This window comes from Anoplopoma fimbria, chromosome 9 (genome assembly GCF_027596085.1).
Source record: "Anoplopoma fimbria isolate UVic2021 breed Golden Eagle Sablefish chromosome 9, Afim_UVic_2022, whole genome shotgun sequence".
Taxonomy (NCBI): domain Eukaryota; kingdom Metazoa; phylum Chordata; class Actinopteri; order Perciformes; family Anoplopomatidae; genus Anoplopoma; species Anoplopoma fimbria.
Genome location: NC_072457.1, coordinates 10984676 through 11005432, shown reverse-complemented (window position 1 = coordinate 11005432; position 20757 = coordinate 10984676). Strand labels below are relative to the sequence as shown.

The following is a 20757-nucleotide window of genomic DNA, read 5'->3' as shown; positions in this document are numbered from 1 at the left end:
ATACTCACATTTTCCTTTTGGTCTCACTACTTTTGTGATATAATGAGATTTATCATGCTCCATAATTTCAAGGCGATCCCTCAGAAGGCTGAAATTGGAAGATATATACAATGCTCAAAAACAACAGAGATATCTAGAGGGAAATGTCGGTTTACCTAAATGTTCCTTCACATATCAGGCCTTTAGATATTTATAGATATTCCTTTATTGATCCCCATGGGGGAAATTTGGGTGTTTCAGCAGCTCAGCAGCTTTGAGACTTGTATTGATATAACATGTATATATTATCGTGGAAATAAACAGTAGGCGTAGTATGTAGGCTAAAATTACACCTATCGAGTTCATGTTTTTTTTTTTTTTTAAGTACCCCATCAAATTCAATGCAGCAGAAACAAAGGACGTCTTCCTTTATATCATGCATTCTTTTTTTTTTTCCCCTGTCAAAGTCTGGCGCCTACATCACCCACAATGCAACTCGACCCCCCGGCAGCTCGTTCGGAGATCCGTGTGTTATGCAAGTGTTGGCTGATGTATGAGCCTCGGTCTGCAAGCCTCGAACAGAGACGATGAGCGGGTGATAGAGGTCTGGTAAGATCACTCCTTTCTCACTGCACACAGCCAGAGATGTTTCTGATGTTTGGATTCAGACCAAACTGATGCATCACTTGAGCCTCACACTGTTTAGACAACGCCTTCCCACATATGCAGTAGCAGATCACTCCACAGGACCTTAAACAAACTTTGAAAAGTGGTCACTGCCCTTACAATACAAATATACTTTTATTTACTGTACCTTTGCAGGAAGTTTCACAAACATTCACATCCTTATACCTGTGACTGACGAGTTTATCCTGACTTGACATGTGACCTCAGTCAGATGAGATATAACAACGTGTCAGTTTTTAATTCATGCCCTCTATGTTTGTAATTTTATATATATATTTTTTTTTTATGTTGTGCCCTAGTGATATATCCTGTTTTTTGTTTCACTGGTGTACGATGAAGACACTTTAGGAATACCTGATTAACTGACTGCATATCAGGAGACAATAAACTTCTCTTAGGGCACTACTGGCCTTCACTTTGGCTATTAGATCTTTCTAAAGAGTGCAGTGGATATGTTAGCTTCCTGCCAGAAATATCCTTAGGTTTAAGCAACAAACCTTGTTTTAATTTTGTGGCCCTGTCTTGCAGAGAGGCTTTCTGTGAAAAAATCTAGCTTCCCCATAATTCACCACCCAGTTGTTGTGTGCTAAGGAGGTGTATATTCCTAAATAATTGTGTGACTGAAACTGAAATACAACAATCTAATTGACACACAGCAAACATGAGGCCAGGTAGTATTTCAACCGTGTAACTTCTGCAAATAGTCCCACCATCAACAAGTCATTGTGATGAATGGTGACACACCTTGGATACATTTAGGACTATCAATCTGAAGATGTTCTCACTGCCTGATTATCCAAACAGACATTAGAAGGAAACGTTATATGGAAAAATAGATTTAGTTATTACTTAGCGAGGATTAAATATCCATTTGCAAATGATAACTTGTTTAGGGATAATTATATAAGAGTCAGTATCAATGTATTGATTTGCTACTGGTATTAAGACTGAAAAATAACAAATCGAGGAAATTGATCAGTCTATATTCAAATTATTAGCAGTTACTTCTTAAAAACTCCTTCAACTGAAGGTAGATTATTTACTTTGTTTAGCTTAGATAAATACATTTTTAAGAAGGCTGTAAACTTTAATCTAAATATCCCCCCAAAACATTGAAACCACTGTTACAAGTTTAACTTTATTGTCAAAAAGGTAATTTTAACATAATTTTTAAGGAACAAAAAGTGCCTGTTAAAGACAGGAGACGTTTGAAAAATAGCAGACGACCTAAAAAGTGATGACAATAAAAAACCCAAAACGACATGTTCTACCAAACTTTTATTATTATCAACATTTGAACACGCTGAATCATCTAGATTGTCTAAACCTATCAACACGCGTTCTTCATAACATGGTTAATAGGTTATATATTTAAGCATAAATGACATACTATGTTTCCGTGTGGATAACATAACACTGACTATATAATCTGTAAAAACAGGTAAAGGCAACACAACCAAGTTACATTGTAAAGAAGAACTTGTAAAGAGCAACACTAAAGTAACACACAACAAGACTGCCCATGTACGTCATCCCAACATGCACAGTAGTAGCAGTGTTGGTCACAGTGGTGATTGCTGAGTTTGTTGTATTCGCCGCTGTTATTTTTGCGGCAGTTGTGGCTGTGGCAGTTGCGGCTGCTGTGGCAGTCGTGGCTGCTGCGGTTGTAGGTGCTGCAGTTGTAGGTGCTAGAGTCGTGGCTGCTGCGGTTGTAGGTGCTGCAGTTGTAGGTGCTAGAGTCGTGGCTGCTGCGATTGTAGGTGCTGCAGTTGAAGGTGCTACAGTCGTGGCTGCTGCGGTTGTAGGTGCTGCAGTTGTAGGTGCTACAGTCGTGGCTGCTGCGGTTGTAGGTGCTGCAGTTGTAGGTGCTACAGTCGTGGCTGCTGCGGTTGTAGGTGCTGCAGTTGTAGGTGCTACAGTCGGGGCTGCTGCTGTTGTAGGTGCTGCAGTTGTAGGTGCTACAGTCGGGGCTGCTGCGGTTGTAGGTGCTGCAGTTGCAGGTGCTACAGTCGTGGCTGCTGAGGCTGTAGGTGCTGAGCATTTGCTGATGCTATTACAAAATAAATAAATATTCAATGGAAAAAAACATACATTTGAAAGAGACGACTGTGTCCCTTTTCCAAAAATTGCCAGTCACTACAACAAGAAAAATAAGTTTCACTCACCAATGAGAAGGAGATGTATCAGAATTGACAGAATCATTGTGAACCTCTGTTGCATCTAAAAGAAAAAAAACCTTAAATTATGTTTTCCTGCAAGATCAAACTAAACCATTCCTTCCATGTAAAAGTTAACGAAAATGTCAGAGATTTCTAAGAAAATATCTTAAAGCAAACAAACAATTGATGGAAATACTACAAAATAAATCTGAATTACGCAATAAAATCTGTTTTCTACCCACCTGAAGATAAAAACATAAAGAAAAAGATTGTACTTACAAAGATTCTCTGGATTTTACTTATGTAGCTGCCTTGAGCTGTTATATGAATGCTGCTTCTCTTGGCTCGCAGTTTAATAAGTTAGATGTGCACCAAGTTTGTCACAGCCTTTATATGGTGAATGACCAAGATGAAGAATAATGTCAAACACGCCCAGTTTTAATGTGAGTGAAGGACGATCAATCCTTCTAAGCTGGTCACCTGAGTCTAACAAATCGCTTTGTTTATCGCCTGCGTTTTAAAGGATGTCAAGTTATTCTACTGCAACTGGAGGGATTTACATAGCAAACAGGTTTGGGATGACTGGAAGGAGTTGTCTCTCACTAGTGTGTACTTTAGTAATTAATGTTATTTAAAGTCCTTGGAATGAGAGTAAAGGTGAGGCAAAAGCAGGGTGTTTTGCACTCAACCTGCTTGCCAAATTTACTCTGCTATTTTGGGTGAACATACAAAACCAGTGTCTTGTGATGCAGCCAGTCACGTAGATACTGCATCCTTAAGTCATGTTTCCATTGCCAATTATGAACAACACATTATTACTCAGTATCATAAACTGCTCCCATGATTCTAGTAAATTCATGTCCTCGTAATAATCTGAGTCAACCTCATACAGAAAGTGTATAAATGACTTTGAGAACCTAAAATCAAAATGGCCAATAACAACGAGTGGAATGAAACTAAGTAGTATAAGTATTGTGCCTAATTACAAATTTTAGGTTGTTGTACTTGAATTAAGTATTTTCTTTTCAATCCACTTCATAATTCTACTCCAAAGGGAAATATTGTCCTTTTACTTGACAGGTTTAGTTGAATAGTATGAAAAGTTTTTAAAATATGTTTTGTTATAAATTAAACTACCCAACAAGTACAGCTGAAACGATTAGTTGACTAATGGGTGAGTCTGACAGAAAATGAATTGGGAACTATTTTGATAATTGTTAGTCATTTTTATTGCAAAAGGTCAAACATTTCATGGTTCCAGCTTCACAAATGTAAAGATTTGCTGCTTTTCCTTTGAATGATTTTAATCTAATTTAAATCATTTTGAGGACTACTGGTCGGACTAAGCACATATTGTGAAGGTGTCGTTTTGGGCTCTGGGTAATTGTGACGACATATTTCCCTATTTTCAGAAGTTTTACAACCCACTCAATCAATAGGTTAATCGAGAAAACAATCAGCAGATCAATCCATAATGAAAATAATCATTGGTTGCAGTTCTATATAAAAACATGATCTATAATGATATATAACATGGTCTCATTTTAATCTCATAGTCATAGTTTACTTTTAAATCCAATATTTTGGAGTACAGATCCGAAACAACCAAAATGAGTAACTGCCCAGCCTCTTCACTGTTAATGCTGTGGACCAGAAGCCTAAGCAGCAGCGACATCTGTCCCGTGACAGCAGCCTCTTGCTCAACACAACGAAAAATAAACAGTCTGACGTTAGACGCAGTGTCCCAACCAATCCTCTCTAACACTATACATCCATGATAATGAGACAAATAATATCATTATCAATAGATTAGATAATAATTATTGTTTTGTCTACAAAGTGTAAAAAAAAAAAAGAGTTAAAAATGGTCGTTATAATTTTCTAAAGCCCAAGTTGACACTTTATAAATGCTTGATTTGTCTGACTTTCAGTCAAAAACTCAAGTTTACTGTCATATAAAAGAAAGAAAAGAGCCAAAACATCACATTTGAGAGACTGGTACTTGTAAATATTTTTAATGTAAAGAATGAAAAAGCATTTTATCAATTTTCTTTCAATTCATAAATCAAATATTTGTTTCAGCTAAAAAAATTTCCAGCACCCATTCCATCACAATAAAAAAATAATATTAAAAGTCCTCGACTTTTGCAACAGAAGTTGACAAAACAAACTCACCACATGATCATTTTCTATATTCTGGTTACTTTTGGTTGTACCACACAATAAAGCTCAACAGATTTACTTTTTCTAGTAATAACCAGTAAATAAATAAATGAAGACGTAAGTTGTCACTCTGACGCATGTTTGTTTATAGTTATGTTCCATGTCATTTATTAAGTGCATTTAAAGTTACTACAAGGAACTTTCATTTTGTGTTGATTTTGTCAGTCCCTCTGGACAAAAAGAGATAGAGTCCCTTTAGAAAACCTCATATTTTACTGCAGCAGGGTCTGACAGCCCACATTGCTCAGGGGCGTCGCTCAGTCCTGGTTCTGGATCCCAGCACGGACTGGTGGAGAAGCGAGGCTAAGCTCTGCTACTGTAACTCCTAAAAACTTTATAGAAAATCTTCTTGCTGATGGTCTCATATACTTCATTTAGAGGCACTGGCATTACATGGAGACTGTTTCATTACTAGTTAAAAAATCCTCACAGTAACTATTAATGACAATACTGAAGAGCACCTAACAATTGAAAAGTACACATTACTCATATTGTTGTGCTAATGGTACATACTCTAAACTCGTCATTCCTTCACTTTTTATTTTCTTGCATTTCCCAGCCATCAATTAGTGTGACAATTTGATCACAGTTAGAATTTAAATTGTATTTAATATAACATCCTGTAAGTAAAACAAAATTGGTCATATGTGATGTTCTTAAGGCTATTTAGATAATTAAACAGAGTAATAGGCAAATCAATGATAGGATACTTCTAATGCAAAAAAAAGACGACAGAAAAGGTTGAATCTTGACTGTGTTGATGGTCACCTTGGTGACGACCTGACCAACAGCAATCTCATCTATTGTGCAAAATTCAATTTTTCTATTTTTTTTAACTCCCATACAATTGTGCTTGTAGTATTCCAGACATCTAAATATAAAAAATGTAGGCCACATTCTGAATAGTTGCATTTTTATTATCTTACAGTCTTTAGGTCAAAACTTGGTCAACCTTCTGACTTTTTTGTTCTTTGGCTTTTACTCTCTGCTTCTGTGACTTCTGCAGCAGAGCCAGCGTGTCTCTCTTCTCGATTTTCCGCAGTTGTTTCTTCTTCATCCTCTTGATCTTTGTTGTGTTCCTGATCTGCAATACAAAAGAGACAGGAGAATATAAACAAAAGGTCAAATATCCAATAGAAGGATTGTGTCTGTGCTTACGTTGCCGATCAATTATTGCCCTTTCACTTGATTGTCTGTTTTTTTTAATTGTCACTCAAATGTGTTAGAAACATATTTAACCAGAGTTAAAGTTCCCAGTTGGTATATTCAATGTGTTATTAATAACATGAAGAGGTTTACAATACAAAATAAGCTTGACAGAAAATGGTAGTATGAGGAGATATAAGCTCTGCAGTTGTTAACATTCTTCATTTTTTTTTTTACTGTGAGGCATTATATTGTGCAATAAGGTAAGCACCTGTAAACTTAAATCCATATGGACTTACGATTGGTAATACAATTCACTCTCCTATACTCAGTAGACTGCATGAGCAAAATTTGAAATGATGATTGGTGTGTTGTTACTCCAATGCCACACTGCCTGCTCAGGTGCGACTTGGCTGCATCTCTTGATTTGGGGTCTGATCTTGCTCAAAGCAAAAATGGACAGTGAAAATGATCTTTTGAATTTGTCGGTTGAACATGTCAGAGACATGAAATTTAATTTTTTACATCACACATCCTGTTTCTGTTTAAAATAAAAGCCATCTAGTGCTTTTCTGTGCACAGAATCCCTTCATTTGTTATCATGAGGCTTTTATTCTGAAATATTTGCAGGACAGTGTTGTCGAAAATGCATGGCTCCATAAATTATTTAAGTACCTCTAATTGTAGATCGTTGTTACTTCCATAATACATTTACATTTATAATGAAGATAGGACTTTGAAGATGAGATCATTCTGGTCATAATGAAAGGCAAATGTTGTGTAATGCTGTCTGTGTGATACTTTTCACACAAGAGACACAGCAGTTCAGCTAGGCAGCCGACACGCGCTGCTCACGCAGGCAGTGTGACCCGGGAGTTAGGGTGTCATCTTAAATTGGGTGAAGTCAGGTAGAACTTTTAGTGTGAACAACAGTTGACATACCACTTGCACAATCTCTGATTTGCGTTCGTTCTCTGCACGACGTTTCAAGTTTTCCTCTCTCCTTTTCCTCTTTTCCTATAAAGCCAGGAAACACAGAACATTATATGAAAAAAGGTGCAGATACTCAAACATAACAAGGGTTAAATGATCACACAGCTTTAGCTTACCTCTTTTTGTCTGACTTTCTCCCCTTTAAGCTGCAAAGTATACTGTTTCACCTGCTCCTTCTCCCGTTTGGCCTCCATCTTCTTTTCCCATGAAGAACACAACGGTTTGTCTCTTACCATTGCAGAGAACCTGAAAGACAAAATCAGATATAGAACCATTTGCATTTAACATGAGGCCAGGAACTGTTGTGGCCCTAAAAGCTGAGAAGCTTGAGTGACGAATGTAACTCGTACAAAAACATAAAGACGCTGACAAACACACAATATTTAATGTCATGGCCAATTCCCGCTGAACTTAATAGTAGCATTATTGGAAATATTTTTGACGGTGGTGGACTTTTGGTACAAACACATCCTCCTTCCTGTGTATTGATACTTTTTTTTACAATTCCTTTTCATTCAGTGCAATAAGTCGACCTTTATCTGTGTTACGTTAACACAAACTGCTATACATAATAATGATAAAACCTAATCCAATAATGATTTTAAAAATCAAACGTTCAACATATTTGATATTTGCTGCTAAGAACACAATGCTTTCAGAACTAAGGTTTGATACTCTACCCTTAATTATATTTTAAAACCAATATTACAGATTTGACTTTATTATTCTGCAGCTTTCCCTGTTAGGGATGTCTCCAATACCCATGCACACCCCTAATGGTTCTGAGTCAAGGGTGTAAATAGCCTTTAATTGAGGTTTCTACAAACACTGTAATTCTTAACCAAACTCTCAACCTTGTGTAAAATAATGCTTCATGCCCATGTTGCCATTTCAACAATTAGATTAATGCCTGAAGGTAAGAAGAATCAAAATTATATATATATATATATATATATATATATAAATAAATAAGCATGTGGGTTGAGTTTAAGTAGCAATACCATACTACAAAATTACCTCATTACAAGTAAAATTCCTGCATTCAAAAGGTATAGAAGTATTACGTATTATAAGTATTTAATATTCAGAATGACCCCTGTCTGTTATATTGTTATGGTATTACATCATGATCATTGATTTTCATGGAGTGATATGTAAGAGGTACTTGGTTTACTCACTTTAACTACTTAATTTACTGTTGGGTAGTTAACTCTATAATGAAATATAGCATCACAGTTTCTAAAGCAATCACATGTTTAATATGAAAATAAATGAGAAACTGAAGCTCTTAAATATATATAGTGAGAGTACAAAGTACAACATTTACTCTGACATGTAGATGAGTCTGTGTATAAAGTTGCATATAATTAAAACCAAACACTTGTCTTAAATGACAGTATGCTACTTGAGTAAATGTAACGTGAATCTTGTTACTTTCACGGTAACGACATCCTCACCTCAGCTTGCTGCGGTCCTTCCACACTCTGCCGGATTTGGGTTTTCCCAGCGGGATGACCGGACTTTGTTTTCCACCTGAACTCAACCGGGGCTTCTTACTCGGAGCGGCCTCTGAACTCGTGGGTGCCGTTTCTGCTGCTGCAGGCCCGGCCGGCTGCACGTCTTCTCCGCCGTTAACGTCGCACATGTCGGTATCTGCTGCAGCCTGCGGCCCCGCCGGCTCCGACAAGGCAGCGACAACCGGCTCCGGTTCGACGGACTTACTGAGCTTCTCCTCGGTCAGAGTCTCGAGTTTCCCCGCACCCTCCTCCGTGTTTTTCTTTTCTGCAGTCGGCAGCTCCTGGAGGACGGACCTCCTGGTCCTCCGGCTGGGGGTTCTCACCGGGGCTTCTGAGTCCAGCAGTGCGGCAGGAGTGCGCACTTTGCGGCCGCTGCGGGTCCGTCTGGTCTCCGGCGGAGGCTCCTGGAGCTCGCTCTCCTCGAGTCCCACTTCACAAGCGGTAGTTCCTTCTGACATGGCTGTGTGCCTCTTTGACATGTTTCTAATTAAGTTGGATCCAGCACATTACTCTGATAAACTTGCCTACCCACGTGTGACCACCGCCAGCGTTGTGTATCTGCTCTACTTCCGCCTCCACAGCGGATGGTAAACAAGGTAGCAGCGCATTGTCGCCCCCTACCGGTCTGGAGTGTGAACTGCAAACTTCCTCTAATACCCTGGGGGTACGTGAAGGCACTCCAGGGGGTACGTGATATTTAAAAATATATATATATATATATTTAAAATTAGCATCCATTCAAAAATCCTTTAAAAATAATTATTTAATAAATATTCAATAAAATATAAGTGTAAGTTAACAAACTGAATTCAATGCAACAATGCAATCTTCAGTGTTGACAGTTTAATAAATCAGACACTGATGGCACAGCGCTGTGTATTACATCTTTTTTTCAACCAAAAATGCTTTGCGCTGGTTAGGGGGTACTTGGCTGAAAAAATATTTCACAGGGGGTACATCACTGAAAAAAGGAGAGTGGTAAAGCTCTGGGGAATTCCTGAGAATTAGAGGGAATAAACTGCATTACCTAAAGGTTCTATACCCAGGATTCAGAGCATTTATTTTATTATTATTGTAATGATATATTGGGATAATGGCTACCAGAGAATGAAGCCGCTTTCCCTCTCTGATTCTTATACAAGCTTCTCTTTCTTTTGTTTACAGCAGTGCAGGCATTTTAGTACATGTGAGACTCTCAGTGTGTGCGACCGACTGGTTAGCTCATAGTCGCTGCTCTGCACTGTGTTCATACGGCAGTTAAGGCTGATAACCCAGGGCATCGTTGTAGAAGTTGTCATTGTTAGCTGCTAGCTTCTAGCTGCCGGCTCAGCTGTCTCCATGTTAAGAGACTAAACAGCACAATATCACAAATTTGCCTCAAGGGTCTTTACAATCTGTGCAGCATATGACACCCTCTGACCTTTGACCTTTGATTTCGGATAAGGAACAACACCCGTCTAAAAATCCCTTTAAGCCCACCTGTGCCGGCTTGGGAAAGGAATCCATGTTCAAAAATGTCCAAAATCCACTTCTGCAGTTCTGAGTCTTTCTGGACCTCAGCGTCATTCTTGTAGTAGAAGCTCAGCACTCCTTCCACAAACCTTTCAGAAATGTGGATAAGTTCTGTTAAACACATTCCCAGTTGAATTATGCATTTTTTATACACACTGCAGTAATAAGACTTTCTTTTGTATAACATAATATTAAAGGCCATCTGTTTAGAATGATCAGTTCTGTTCTTTTTAAGAATTTGGTGCAATAGTTTATTCAACAAAGTGGATCACACAATTATAATGAAATAGTTTGACATTTTACAAAACTTGCCAATTGTCTTTCTTGTTGTTGAGTGAAATGAGAAGATAAATACCACTCTCATATTTGTGCGTAAAGTATAGATCTAGATCCTGATGGCAGCTTTGCACAAAGACTGGTAACAGTTAGCCTGGCTTGCTTCATAGTTTAAATATATACCTATAAGCACCTCTAAAATGGACTAATTAACACATTACCATGGCAACCACATTTCACTAAAACATGCATGATTTTGCCATAATGTGCAACCGAATGCAAACTGTCTAGAATACTTGTGGATGATATCCCAAAGCTTGAGTCCGTCATCTCTGTAGTAGAAGTTTGGTACATCCTTCAGTCCACGCTCAGCAATGTCAATCACCCAATTTGTATACTGTACTGTAAAAGACATAAGGCACAAACTTGAAAGGTTGCATTTTTTTTGACATGTTTTTATGACTGTGTGTGTTTTAGCTGCCTCTCAGCTTGAATAGATGGAGGCCGGCCCTGAAATACAAACATATGCACTCAGTTTGGCTGTTACCTCAACACAATGTGCTCTTTGTGGTACAACCTTTGTCGAAATGGTGATGGATTGAATGAAGTGTTGCTTTATTGTGAAATAATATAATTTGTAATGTTTGTGTTGAGGTCACTCACCTCTGTTGTTGAAACCTTGGAGGTAAGATCATGAGACCACAGTTTTTAATAATCTTAGTTAGTTATTCACAACACACTTCAATGCAATCTTAAGGTTACTAAAAACATTTCAACTTGTACTGTATGTATGTACCACATTTTAGCTGAAATATCAGAGTATGACTCTAAGGAGCCGTTTTAGCTTTACTTGGAAGATTTATCACTGGAATACGTTATAGAGTTTACTCATGATTAAGCTTTAAATAACTGTAAATAAAACGGGGCAGACGCAGCAAATGAATACCCTGAAATAAGTCCAATCTTTGTGAAGCTTTTAGGGTTAAGTTTCTGTTGACCAAATTTGTCTGAGAAGCATTCACTAAACTCTATGGACATTTGTATCAAGTGTATAATATTTCTAAGGTTTGAAACAACACTTCATATTGTCAACAAAACTTTATATAATAAGCTTTAAAATGCTACACTTTATTGCGTCATATTTTCTATATTATAGAGATGTTCATGTGATTGTGTGATAGTTTTAGGTGTGAAGTAAACAGAGCTGAGCTACAAAAACTAAGCAAAGACAAAAGACCTGTGTGAAAGAATGAATCATATTAATAATAGTTTTACTTTGGTTATGCTGAGATATTGTGAAGCTATTGATAGATAGATATAGATATGAATAAATAGAGAAAGAGAGAGAGAGATGGATGGATGATAGATAGATAGATAGATAGATAGATAGATAGATAGATAGATAGATAGATAGATAGATAGATAGATAGATAGATAGATAGATGTCATCTTATTGATTATTCAAAATGTAAACCTTCATCATCTTTCCAGTAGCTTCTTATTATTTAGTTTTTTAGACAATATTTGAAGGCTATTTGTTATTTTCAACATTGTGTGTTTTAAAGTTTGTTTTCCAGGTTTCTCTATTCCCTCAATGACTATAAACTCTGCTAAAGCCTTGAGACATCGCGTCACCTCGAACGCCATAAATAAAAAGCGCGACACTGCCACCTACTGATCAAAACGCGCTAATACACCACAACAATGCTGCATCACATGATTTTTTACTTCCGCACCTCATGCTACCGTTTAAAACATCACAGTGTCCTCAGAGGAGGAACAACTGTAGCTGACTGTGACCAAGGAAATGACATTGCTTGAAACGCTTCATTAATTGAATGTAACACTTAAACCGTGTGAGGATTCATCATGTCTCTGCTCAGATTCGGAAGCATGCTGTTGTTGTTGTTGCTGTTTGGACATTCAGTAAGTACCTCTGAGTTTGTAAAAGTGTTTATACCCTGCTGTCCACATTTAAGGAGCTTTACATGCAGCCACAGACCTATAACATTAAAAAACTGATGAAAACAGATGATTATGTCCGGTTTTATAAAAGCCCTGCAAACCAAATTTCAAAACAAATGTTTGGAACTTGGTCCAAACAAAGTGATTGGCTTTCTTTTAAATACACAGAGTCACACCACATAAATATCAATGTGACTTATTAATACTTTTTCATAGTGCTGAGGGCATGTTCACAGTAAAGTTAGGTTAAATCAGGCTCATATTTTCAGTTATTGTCAGCTCAGTAATATAAATACATTGCATGTTTTTCTTTCTAACTTACCAAAGTCAGCTGATATGTCAGCCCTGCACCATAAAAACATGAAACTTTAACCACATAATGGAGCACAATATAAACTGAATCATTGTGGGTTAAATGATGGTGTGTTGACCTGCAGCTCGGTGCACCTCGTTCATTCAGCGTGGATTACCAGAAGGACTGCTTTCGGAAAGATGGGGAAGAGTTTCGATACATATCAGGAAGCATCCATTACAACCGGATCCCCCGAGTCTACTGGAAGGACCGACTGCTCAAGATGTACATGTCGGGACTGAATGCCATCCAGACGTACGTTCACTCCATGTCTCACTGTCCTCCTGCCTTACTCTGACTTTGGTTTGTTGTTTCAGGCTGTTGTTGTGACTGTGCCTTGTCTCAACTGGCTTTAAAACAGAAAGTAATCAGGGAGGAAGGTTTTTAAATTTAGAGGATTTGTTTCCCTGTGGAAATCTGTTCACATCACTGTTGGCTCTCTTAATGTTTGCATGTGGGTTGTGCTGCAGTTATTCTGCAATATAGCATCATTTGTCAGCAGTAACATGTGCTGCAGTGTAGTGGTGTGAATAAACAAGCGACAGAATTTTTACAATCCTGTATGTCGATTAATCGTTCAAGCTAATTTTCTTAGAAATAAATGCAATAATTCTCTGGCCCCAGCTCAAAAAAGTGAATATTTTCTTACACTTCTACGATTGTAAACTAAATGTCTTTTGGATTTTGAGCTGGTTGGACAAAGTAAGACATTTGAAGATGTAACCTTTGGCTTTGAATAGCTGTGATGGACATTCATCATAATTTTCTGACATATTACAGAAGAAAATGACAACTTGCTTATTTGAGATAATAATTGACAGGTTTTTAGCAGCTATTATGAAGCAACCCCACTAAACATAAGTATGTGTGTTTGGATAATACTGACTCTTCATTCACGTTGCAGGTACATTCCCTGGAACTACCATGAGGAGTTTCCAGGCAGTTACGATTTTAGTGGTGACAGGGATGTGGAATATTTCCTTAAGCTGGCCCAAGACATAGGTTTACTGGTCATCCTTCGGCCTGGACCCTACATATGTGGAGAGTGGGACATGGTGAGTGCCGGTTGTCAGTGAACACATTTTGATTTTGTGATGGTATTAAGAGACAAATAATGAAGAAATAAATACAGAACATAATAGACTATTCAGTATTTCCATTTGATGCTACTTTATACATCTACTTCAACACATTTCAGAGAGAAATATTTTTCCTTTTACACAACTACATTTATTTGACAACTGTAGTTACTAATTACTTTTCAGATTAAGAGTATACACACAAACCATCTGGTCAACTTCTCTCATATGAAGCATTTATAGGCTGAACTATCCAACAGTAAATAAACTAGTCAATTATCTCAACTTTAACCAGCTGAAGCATTAAAAAGCTGCTGTTATGCATTAGTAATAAATACTAGATAATATAATAACCTAGTCACATACAATACTACCTTCAGGGTGCATTCTGCTGCAAAACTAAGTACTTTACTTTTGATCCTCAACTCAACGAAAACTTTTAAAGGGTTAGCCAGGTTGACAACCCGGCATCAGTTTTTGGTTGCCCAAATTGAAAATATTGTTGCCATTTTTAGTCACCTTGTACTTTGAGTCAGTAAGGTACTATGCAGTTTATGTCAGCTTAATAATCAAAGTGTGACAAGTAGACATGTCATGTGTATGTTGCCCATGCAGTATGATTTTCCTTCCCTATTTTGGTTTGAGTGTTTTGCTGTTTGCTGTTCGTTCTATTTATATATTGAAAAGTGGCAACCAAAGGCCAAGAATTAGTTGATAGTATCTTGAAAAGGTTGCTAATTTCTTACTGGAAACCCTTAATGTACAGACCTGGGCTCTTTTAAGCTGCTAATACTTTCTTACTTCTACTAGTAAAATTATGATAATAAATGACAATACTTCCCCAATATGTTGTCATCTCTTTGATTTACACAGAGGGATGATACAGTATAACTATGCTAATGTTCTATATATATATATTTATGGATGTTTTTGTGTTTGTTCTCCACTATGAAAGCTAACCAACACTGGAATCTATTGTGACTAACTTTAACTTTTCATAGTCACTTAAAGTGTATACAGGGTGTTTGTTTACATAGATTATAAGTGCATTATCACTTTAAAGTGCAACTACACCTCATGTGGTTATGTTTTTATGGTTGGTCGGCCATTTACATTTCTTTTGCCATTGTCTGTTATTCTGTCAACCAGGGTGGGCTGCCTGCCTGGCTTCTCAACAACAAAAACATTGTGCTGCGCTCCTCAGATCCAGGTGAGAATAAAAAAATAAAACAGGATGAATGATAACTTATAATCATGGTTACATGCTGCAGTACATACAACACTATAATAATTTGCTTTGTGTCAGATTACATCTCAGCAGTAGATAAATGGATGGGGAAGTTACTGCCAATGATAAAGCCTTTTCTCTACCAGAACGGCGGTCCTATCATCACTGTACAGGTGAGTCCTGCGAGCATTACGATTCATTACCGTACCTGATTCCATAAGAAAAATAACATTTCCCTCCTGCCCCACGGCTGTGTTTGGTAGGTTGAGAATGAATACGGCAGTTATTTCGCCTGTGACTACAACTACATGCGCCACCTGACAAAGCTGTTCCGGTCTCACCTTGGCGAGGAGGTGGTGCTCTTTACCACAGATGGAGCTGGACTCCAGTACCTCAAGTGTGGCTCAATACAAGGTCTCTACGCTACTGTTGACTTCGGGCCAGGTAGGTGTATCGGGAAATTCTAGTCAGTGCAATGAAATTTACAGCAAATATGTATTGTTGGTTAAAGGTTCAGTTATGTATTGCATTTCATTTCATGTTCATTTTGGATGGACAAATACAATATACATGATTTTCAATGCAACGAATACCAGCATTCTTGGCTACTGCTAATAACCAACGCAAAGTCTCTAGAAGGGTCTTTAAATAGTAAAAGAGTTAAACTGGGTGGTACATTATGTTGTACTTAAAGTAACAGCAGAATAACTTGCCAACATTTTCATATATTGACCTCAGAAACTTGATTGACTGACTGTTGACCTTTGCATCTAGTTCAGGTTATGTGGGGTGTCATACATAAGGACACTGTCTTTTGATATTAAGTTTCAAACACCAGTTTTTAAGCCACTGGGCCGGTCCTTTTCAGTTGCTGTGACACACTGCAGGTCACACTGCAGTAGCAGTATTGTAAAAGCAACATTTTTTATCTCCCCATTTACTCTGTCATATGTTAGATTAGTCAGCAGTCATGAGGAAGTCGCACAAACAGCTTCTTTACTCATGAGCTTATCTTTGTGTTTTGATCCTGTTAGGTGCAAATGTAACGGCTGCCTTTGATGCACAGCGACACGCTGAACCTCGTGGACCTTTGGCAAGTATTTCCCTCGAAACAGCTTGTGATTTTTAAAAACCACGCTGCATTTTCTCTCAGGCACTCATGGGGTTTCCTGGTGTATGAACAGGTGAACTCTGAATTTTACACTGGCTGGCTGGACCACTGGGGGTCACGTCACTCTGTCGTGTCAACTGTCATAGTGGCCAAGACCCTGAACGAGATGCTCACCCTGGGAGCAAACGTCAACCTGTGAGTCTACAGATTTAATGACACACTGCACACTGAAGGCATATACAATTACACAAAATATGTAATTATGATGGGGACTCTATGGCCACCATCATAATATGTAACCAGTAACTAAAATAATTGGTAACTAGTTAAATAATTTACATCTGCAAATACATTTTCTTAAAGAAAGAGATTGACTAAGAGGCAAGGAGCTCATGTCTTGTTTTTGAAGTTGAAAGTTATTTTAATATATATTTTGCTTCATGTCTGTCTATATTTCACTTTAATAATCTCTCAACACAGGTACATGTTCATAGGAGGAACAAACTTTGGATACTGGAACGGTGAGTGCACTTCAACAGACTAGTTTGTTTAGAAGGCTTGATAATTTCAAGGGGATTTATAGCAAAGCCACTTGGGTATTTTGTGTTTTTAGAATGATTACCGTACAAAGAAACTCACCCTATGATTGCCTCTCGATCTCTCAGGTGCCAATGAGCCATACGGCGCGCAGCCCACGAGCTACGACTACGACGCCCCGCTAACGGAAGCAGGAGACCTCACAGAGAAGTACTTTGCCATTCGAGAGGTGATCAAACTGGTAAGAACACTAGTGAAGGCCTCAAATAAAATGTAATGCCATTATTAAATAGTCACATCCATAAGTGTTAAATTAATATTTCTGAACACAGTAGATTATATGTCATCTGATAAAACATGTGTATCTTTTCACAACAGTACCATAAGATACCAGAGGGACCAATACCACCCACAACTCCAAAGTACGCATATGGGACTGTTGGGATGAAAAAGGTAAGTAGGCAGTGGACACTGTTTCTATGAACTTCCCATTGAAATACTTTTTTGTCACAGTGATTTAAAACATGAAGAATAAATACTAAAAAGCAACCCTGTGCCACCACAGCTCCAGACGCTATCAGCCGCCTTAGAAACACTGTCTTTCTCCGGCCCTGTCAAAAGCATGTATCCTCAGACTTTCATTGAGCTGAACCAGGTATCCATTAATGCTTTTCTGTTTTTACATTATTACACATGATTTTAGCTTTTGAAGCTGTGGATTTGTGTAAAATGTACCTCTTTCCTATTTGTCTTTTAGGTCTTTGGTTATGTGCTCTACAGGACCACTCTGCCTGTTAACTGCAACACACCAACTCCACTGTCATCTCCACTGAACGGCGTCCACGATAGAGCGTATGTGTCCGTGGACGGGGTGAGTCTGATTGTTTCTTATCAGAAGTTACACGCAGATCCACACACATGCCTTTTGTTGTCATTGCTCATCACCAGCATAAACTATGCTACGTTGGCACAATCTGAAATACGTCAATAGCGCCACAATCATTTGACAAATTTTTTTCGATTAGTTCTTGTGCCGTCTCATGTGTTAAGACAACATTGAACACTTGAGAACTTGGACTTCTCTGGTGTAAATGTAAAAAAAAGATATTATTTTCCATAGTAAGATTTAGAAAAAGGATTGTTTTGGTGTCTGTATTGTATCCGAACTGGTATAGAGAAATGTGAACATGATGCCTGGTTCTAGTTGAAAATGTAGCAAACTCTGGTTATTTTTGATTTAATTTTCTGATTTCTTCTCAAGGTGGCTATGGGGATTCTTGAAAGGAACAAAGCCATAACTGTCAACGTGACTGGGAAAGCTGGCAGTCAGGTGGACTTACTGGTGGAGAATATGGGCCGAATCAACTACGGAAACCACATTAAGGACTTTAAGGTTTATTTCCAGCTACAATTTAAAGATACTACGTGTGCTTTGAAATATAGATGTCACAAAGCTGGATTTCATTTTGCAGGTTTTACAAGCCTCAAACATTTTAAGCTAAGATTTAACTTCAACAAATTTCTGTTTTGTATCTGAATTTCACACTTTCTGTGAAGTAAAACTTCTAAACAATTTCCAACAAACTGTGATGTCCGTGTGAATTCTCTGTTTTTTGTACTGCACAGGGCCTGGTGTCCAACCTGACTCTGGGGAAGGATACGCTCACTGGCTGGACCATGTACAGCCTCAGCATCGATGAAGCGGTCAGTCAGGGTCTTCTCGGTGAAAAAAAAACAACAGACCCACCTAAGCCTCCTGCTCTCTCCCTGCCAGCCTTCTACGAGGGAAGCTTCATCATTCCTGACGGCATCCCAGCCCTCCCCCAGGACACCTACGTCAAGCTGCCCAAATGGAGGAAGGCATGTCACCCAAGCTTTTTGTGATTTAGTGAGAATTGAAGCCATTTTGCCCTTTAAAGAGCATCATATATAAACCTCATTGTTCTTGGTAACATATTTAATGACCCCACGGTCATATGCACTCGAAATAAGTTTTAAAATGATTAGGTTATTAGTTGATTAGACAACTGACAAATTACAACTTTAATCTCTTTAGGTGGTTGGAAAAAAGCAAAAAAGGTTTTGAAGCGTTTGCTGTGTTTTGGTTAGGTCATGAAGGACGTATTCCTCAAACACAATACTAATATTGTTGAATATATATTCAATTCTTGTCATTTTCTTCTCAGGGGCAAATTTGGATTAACGGCTTCAACGTAGGACGTTACTGGCCAACCCGAGGCCCTCAGGTGACACTTTTTGTGCCTGCCAACATCCTCAGCACAGCTGCACCCAACAATGTGACTGTCCTGGAGCTGGAAGAGGCTCCCTGCAGCTCAGGACCATGCAGTGTGGAGTTTACTGCCACCCCCATCCTGAATGCAACAGTCCAGTCTGACTACAAACTGCAAAGGAGGCTCTTCGTTAAAGATGATTTGTTGTGATAATAAGGGAACTCACTACTGCACAAAAGGGATCAATTGCACAACTCGATTTGCTGATGAACAAACTCAAATCAACACTTGTGTGGGCTCGATGTATGTCTGGTTTAAAAAAAAAAAAAAAAAAGCTGGAATATGTGAAGGGAGGTTGATTTGCGTCACAACACGATTGAACGTGATTGGATGTGTCTTTATGAAACGTGACGATGGTGGTTTTTGCCAAATAATGTGTTTAACCATCACATCAACTGTGGGTGTCTCTACCTCACTGATGCATGACTGCATCCTGTATTTTAGAGAATGTTTTTTATTTTTATGTGCAAAAAACATCAGGAAAATAATGTATACAACTGCAGATGCATTCTGGGACTGCTAACAGGTAGCTTCTATTAGCTTTGAAAATATTTTGCTCTTACCTTTCTGATTTAATGCTTGTAAAGCATTTGGCTTTTAAAGCAGAAAAATCAAATAAAACATATAATTTGATAATACTCCAATGATCCCCTTTCTTATTATGTGACTATATGCTAGTCGGTTAAATATGTCTCACCGCAAGTTTTATAGCAATGATGGAGATTATAAACATATGTTCTCTGCCTAAATTTTGTCCTGGAAAGCTTGGCAAATAACATTAATGAGGGTTAAAACTAATTAGTACATTCACTGAAATACAAACATTTTATTAATTGTTTCTTTTTGATCCCAAGGGGAGATATTTAATGCAGTGTGAGCACAAAACCCTCTGCTAACATTGATAGAAATCAGAGAACATGGAGCAGAAGACTGCAAATTAAGGATCTTCTTATTTGTCTACATCACTAGAACTGTGAATATGAGCATTTTTTTTCCTCCATTGACTGTTGATGGCAGCAATGCATTTTTAACATCCATTCTACCAACAATAATTTGGAGTAAAGCAACAGTTTGGCAACAGTGAAACACAGCAAGAAAAACATAATTTTAACATCAAAGTTAACAGGAAAGAGGTCTTCATCTTCAAATCGACGTGGGCTTTCTAAATTAAACAGTTTAGATGATAAGAAATAGCCGGATTTTTTAAACCAGTACTGATACTGAAATATTAATCCAAAAAGTTTTCCCCCACATGCACACAAAATATAAAAAAATATTTTTTTAGAAGTACCCTTCAAATGTGTTCTTTCAAATAAATGAGACCAAGATAGGTACTGAGCAGGACACTTTAAAAAATAAACTCATCAAGAGACCAAACTATGTAATTGTGACACTATCTCTACTTACATTACATTAGATTACAGTCATTTAGCAGACAATAGGCAATAAGCTGATATTGGCTGATATCTACGGGGACCAATTGAATCTGTTGCACAGGTAGACATATAGTAAGTAAGGCTGGAATTCCATGTTTTAACATTTTCTTAACAGAAAATACGTGTTATGGGTAGATTGTATGTCCTCTTCAAATTGTTATTGTTTGTACAGTACCAGTCAAAAGTTTGGACACACCTTCTCATTCAATGGTTTTTCTTTATTTTATTTTTTTTCTACATTGTAGATTAATATTGAAGACATCCAA

At 37.8% G+C, this 20757-nt stretch overlaps 2 protein-coding genes across 3 annotated transcripts; one reads left to right on the top strand and one right to left on the bottom strand.

Annotated features, from left to right (window-relative positions):
• The first annotated feature begins 498 nt into the window (after positions 1 to 498).
• Positions 499 to 19680, top strand: glb1 (galactosidase, beta 1). 2 transcript variants are annotated; one of them, XM_054603587.1, is made up of 16 exons: positions 499 to 588; positions 12895 to 13064; positions 13714 to 13864; positions 15038 to 15098; positions 15195 to 15289; positions 15380 to 15560; positions 16151 to 16209; positions 16301 to 16422; positions 16708 to 16748; positions 16893 to 17005; positions 17143 to 17217; positions 17330 to 17419; positions 17522 to 17635; positions 18026 to 18157; positions 18391 to 18624; positions 18951 to 19680. In XM_054603587.1, the coding sequence occupies exons 2-16, from the start codon at positions 13033 to 13035 to the stop codon at positions 19203 to 19205; spliced, it is 1755 nt and encodes a 584-aa protein (XP_054459562.1). In that variant the 5' UTR covers positions 499 to 588; positions 12895 to 13032; the 3' UTR covers positions 19206 to 19680. The 2 variants fall into 2 exon arrangements, with proteins under 2 accessions (XP_054459562.1, XP_054459561.1); XM_054603586.1 differs by lacking the exon at positions 499 to 588 and adding an exon at positions 12234 to 12418.
• ccdc86 (coiled-coil domain containing 86) lies at positions 4920 to 9300 on the bottom strand. Its single transcript, XM_054603588.1, has 4 exons — positions 8645 to 9300; positions 7304 to 7433; positions 7137 to 7211; positions 4920 to 6132 (listed from the first exon to the last, which is right to left on the bottom strand). The coding sequence occupies exons 1-4, from the start codon at positions 9181 to 9183 to the stop codon at positions 5980 to 5982; spliced, it is 897 nt and encodes a 298-aa protein (XP_054459563.1). The 5' UTR covers positions 9184 to 9300; the 3' UTR covers positions 4920 to 5979.
• Positions 19681 to 20757: the final 1077 nt, after the last annotated feature.

Excerpts from the sequence above, each read along its gene's own strand:
- ccdc86 (XM_054603588.1), bottom strand. The coding sequence starts at position 9,183 with ATGTCAAAGAGGCACACAGCCATGTCAGAAGGAACTACCGCTTGTGAA. Across the intron at positions 7,434-8,644 it reads AAGGACCGCAGCAAGCTGAG|GTTCTCTGCAATGGTAAGAG; the intron begins GTGAGGATGTCG and ends TTTGTCTTTCAG. Across the intron at positions 7,212-7,303 it reads AGAAAGTCAGACAAAAAGAG|GAAAAGAGGAAAAGGAGAGA; the intron begins GTAAGCTAAAGC and ends CTGGCTTTATAG.
- glb1 (XM_054603586.1), top strand. The coding sequence starts at position 12,362 with ATGTCTCTGCTCAGATTCGGAAGCATGCTGTTGTTGTTGTTGCTGTTT. Across the intron at positions 16,423-16,707 it reads CTGGGAGCAAACGTCAACCT|GTACATGTTCATAGGAGGAA; the intron begins GTGAGTCTACAG and ends CTCTCAACACAG. Across the intron at positions 18,158-18,390 it reads ACCACATTAAGGACTTTAAG|GGCCTGGTGTCCAACCTGAC; the intron begins GTTTATTTCCAG and ends TGTACTGCACAG.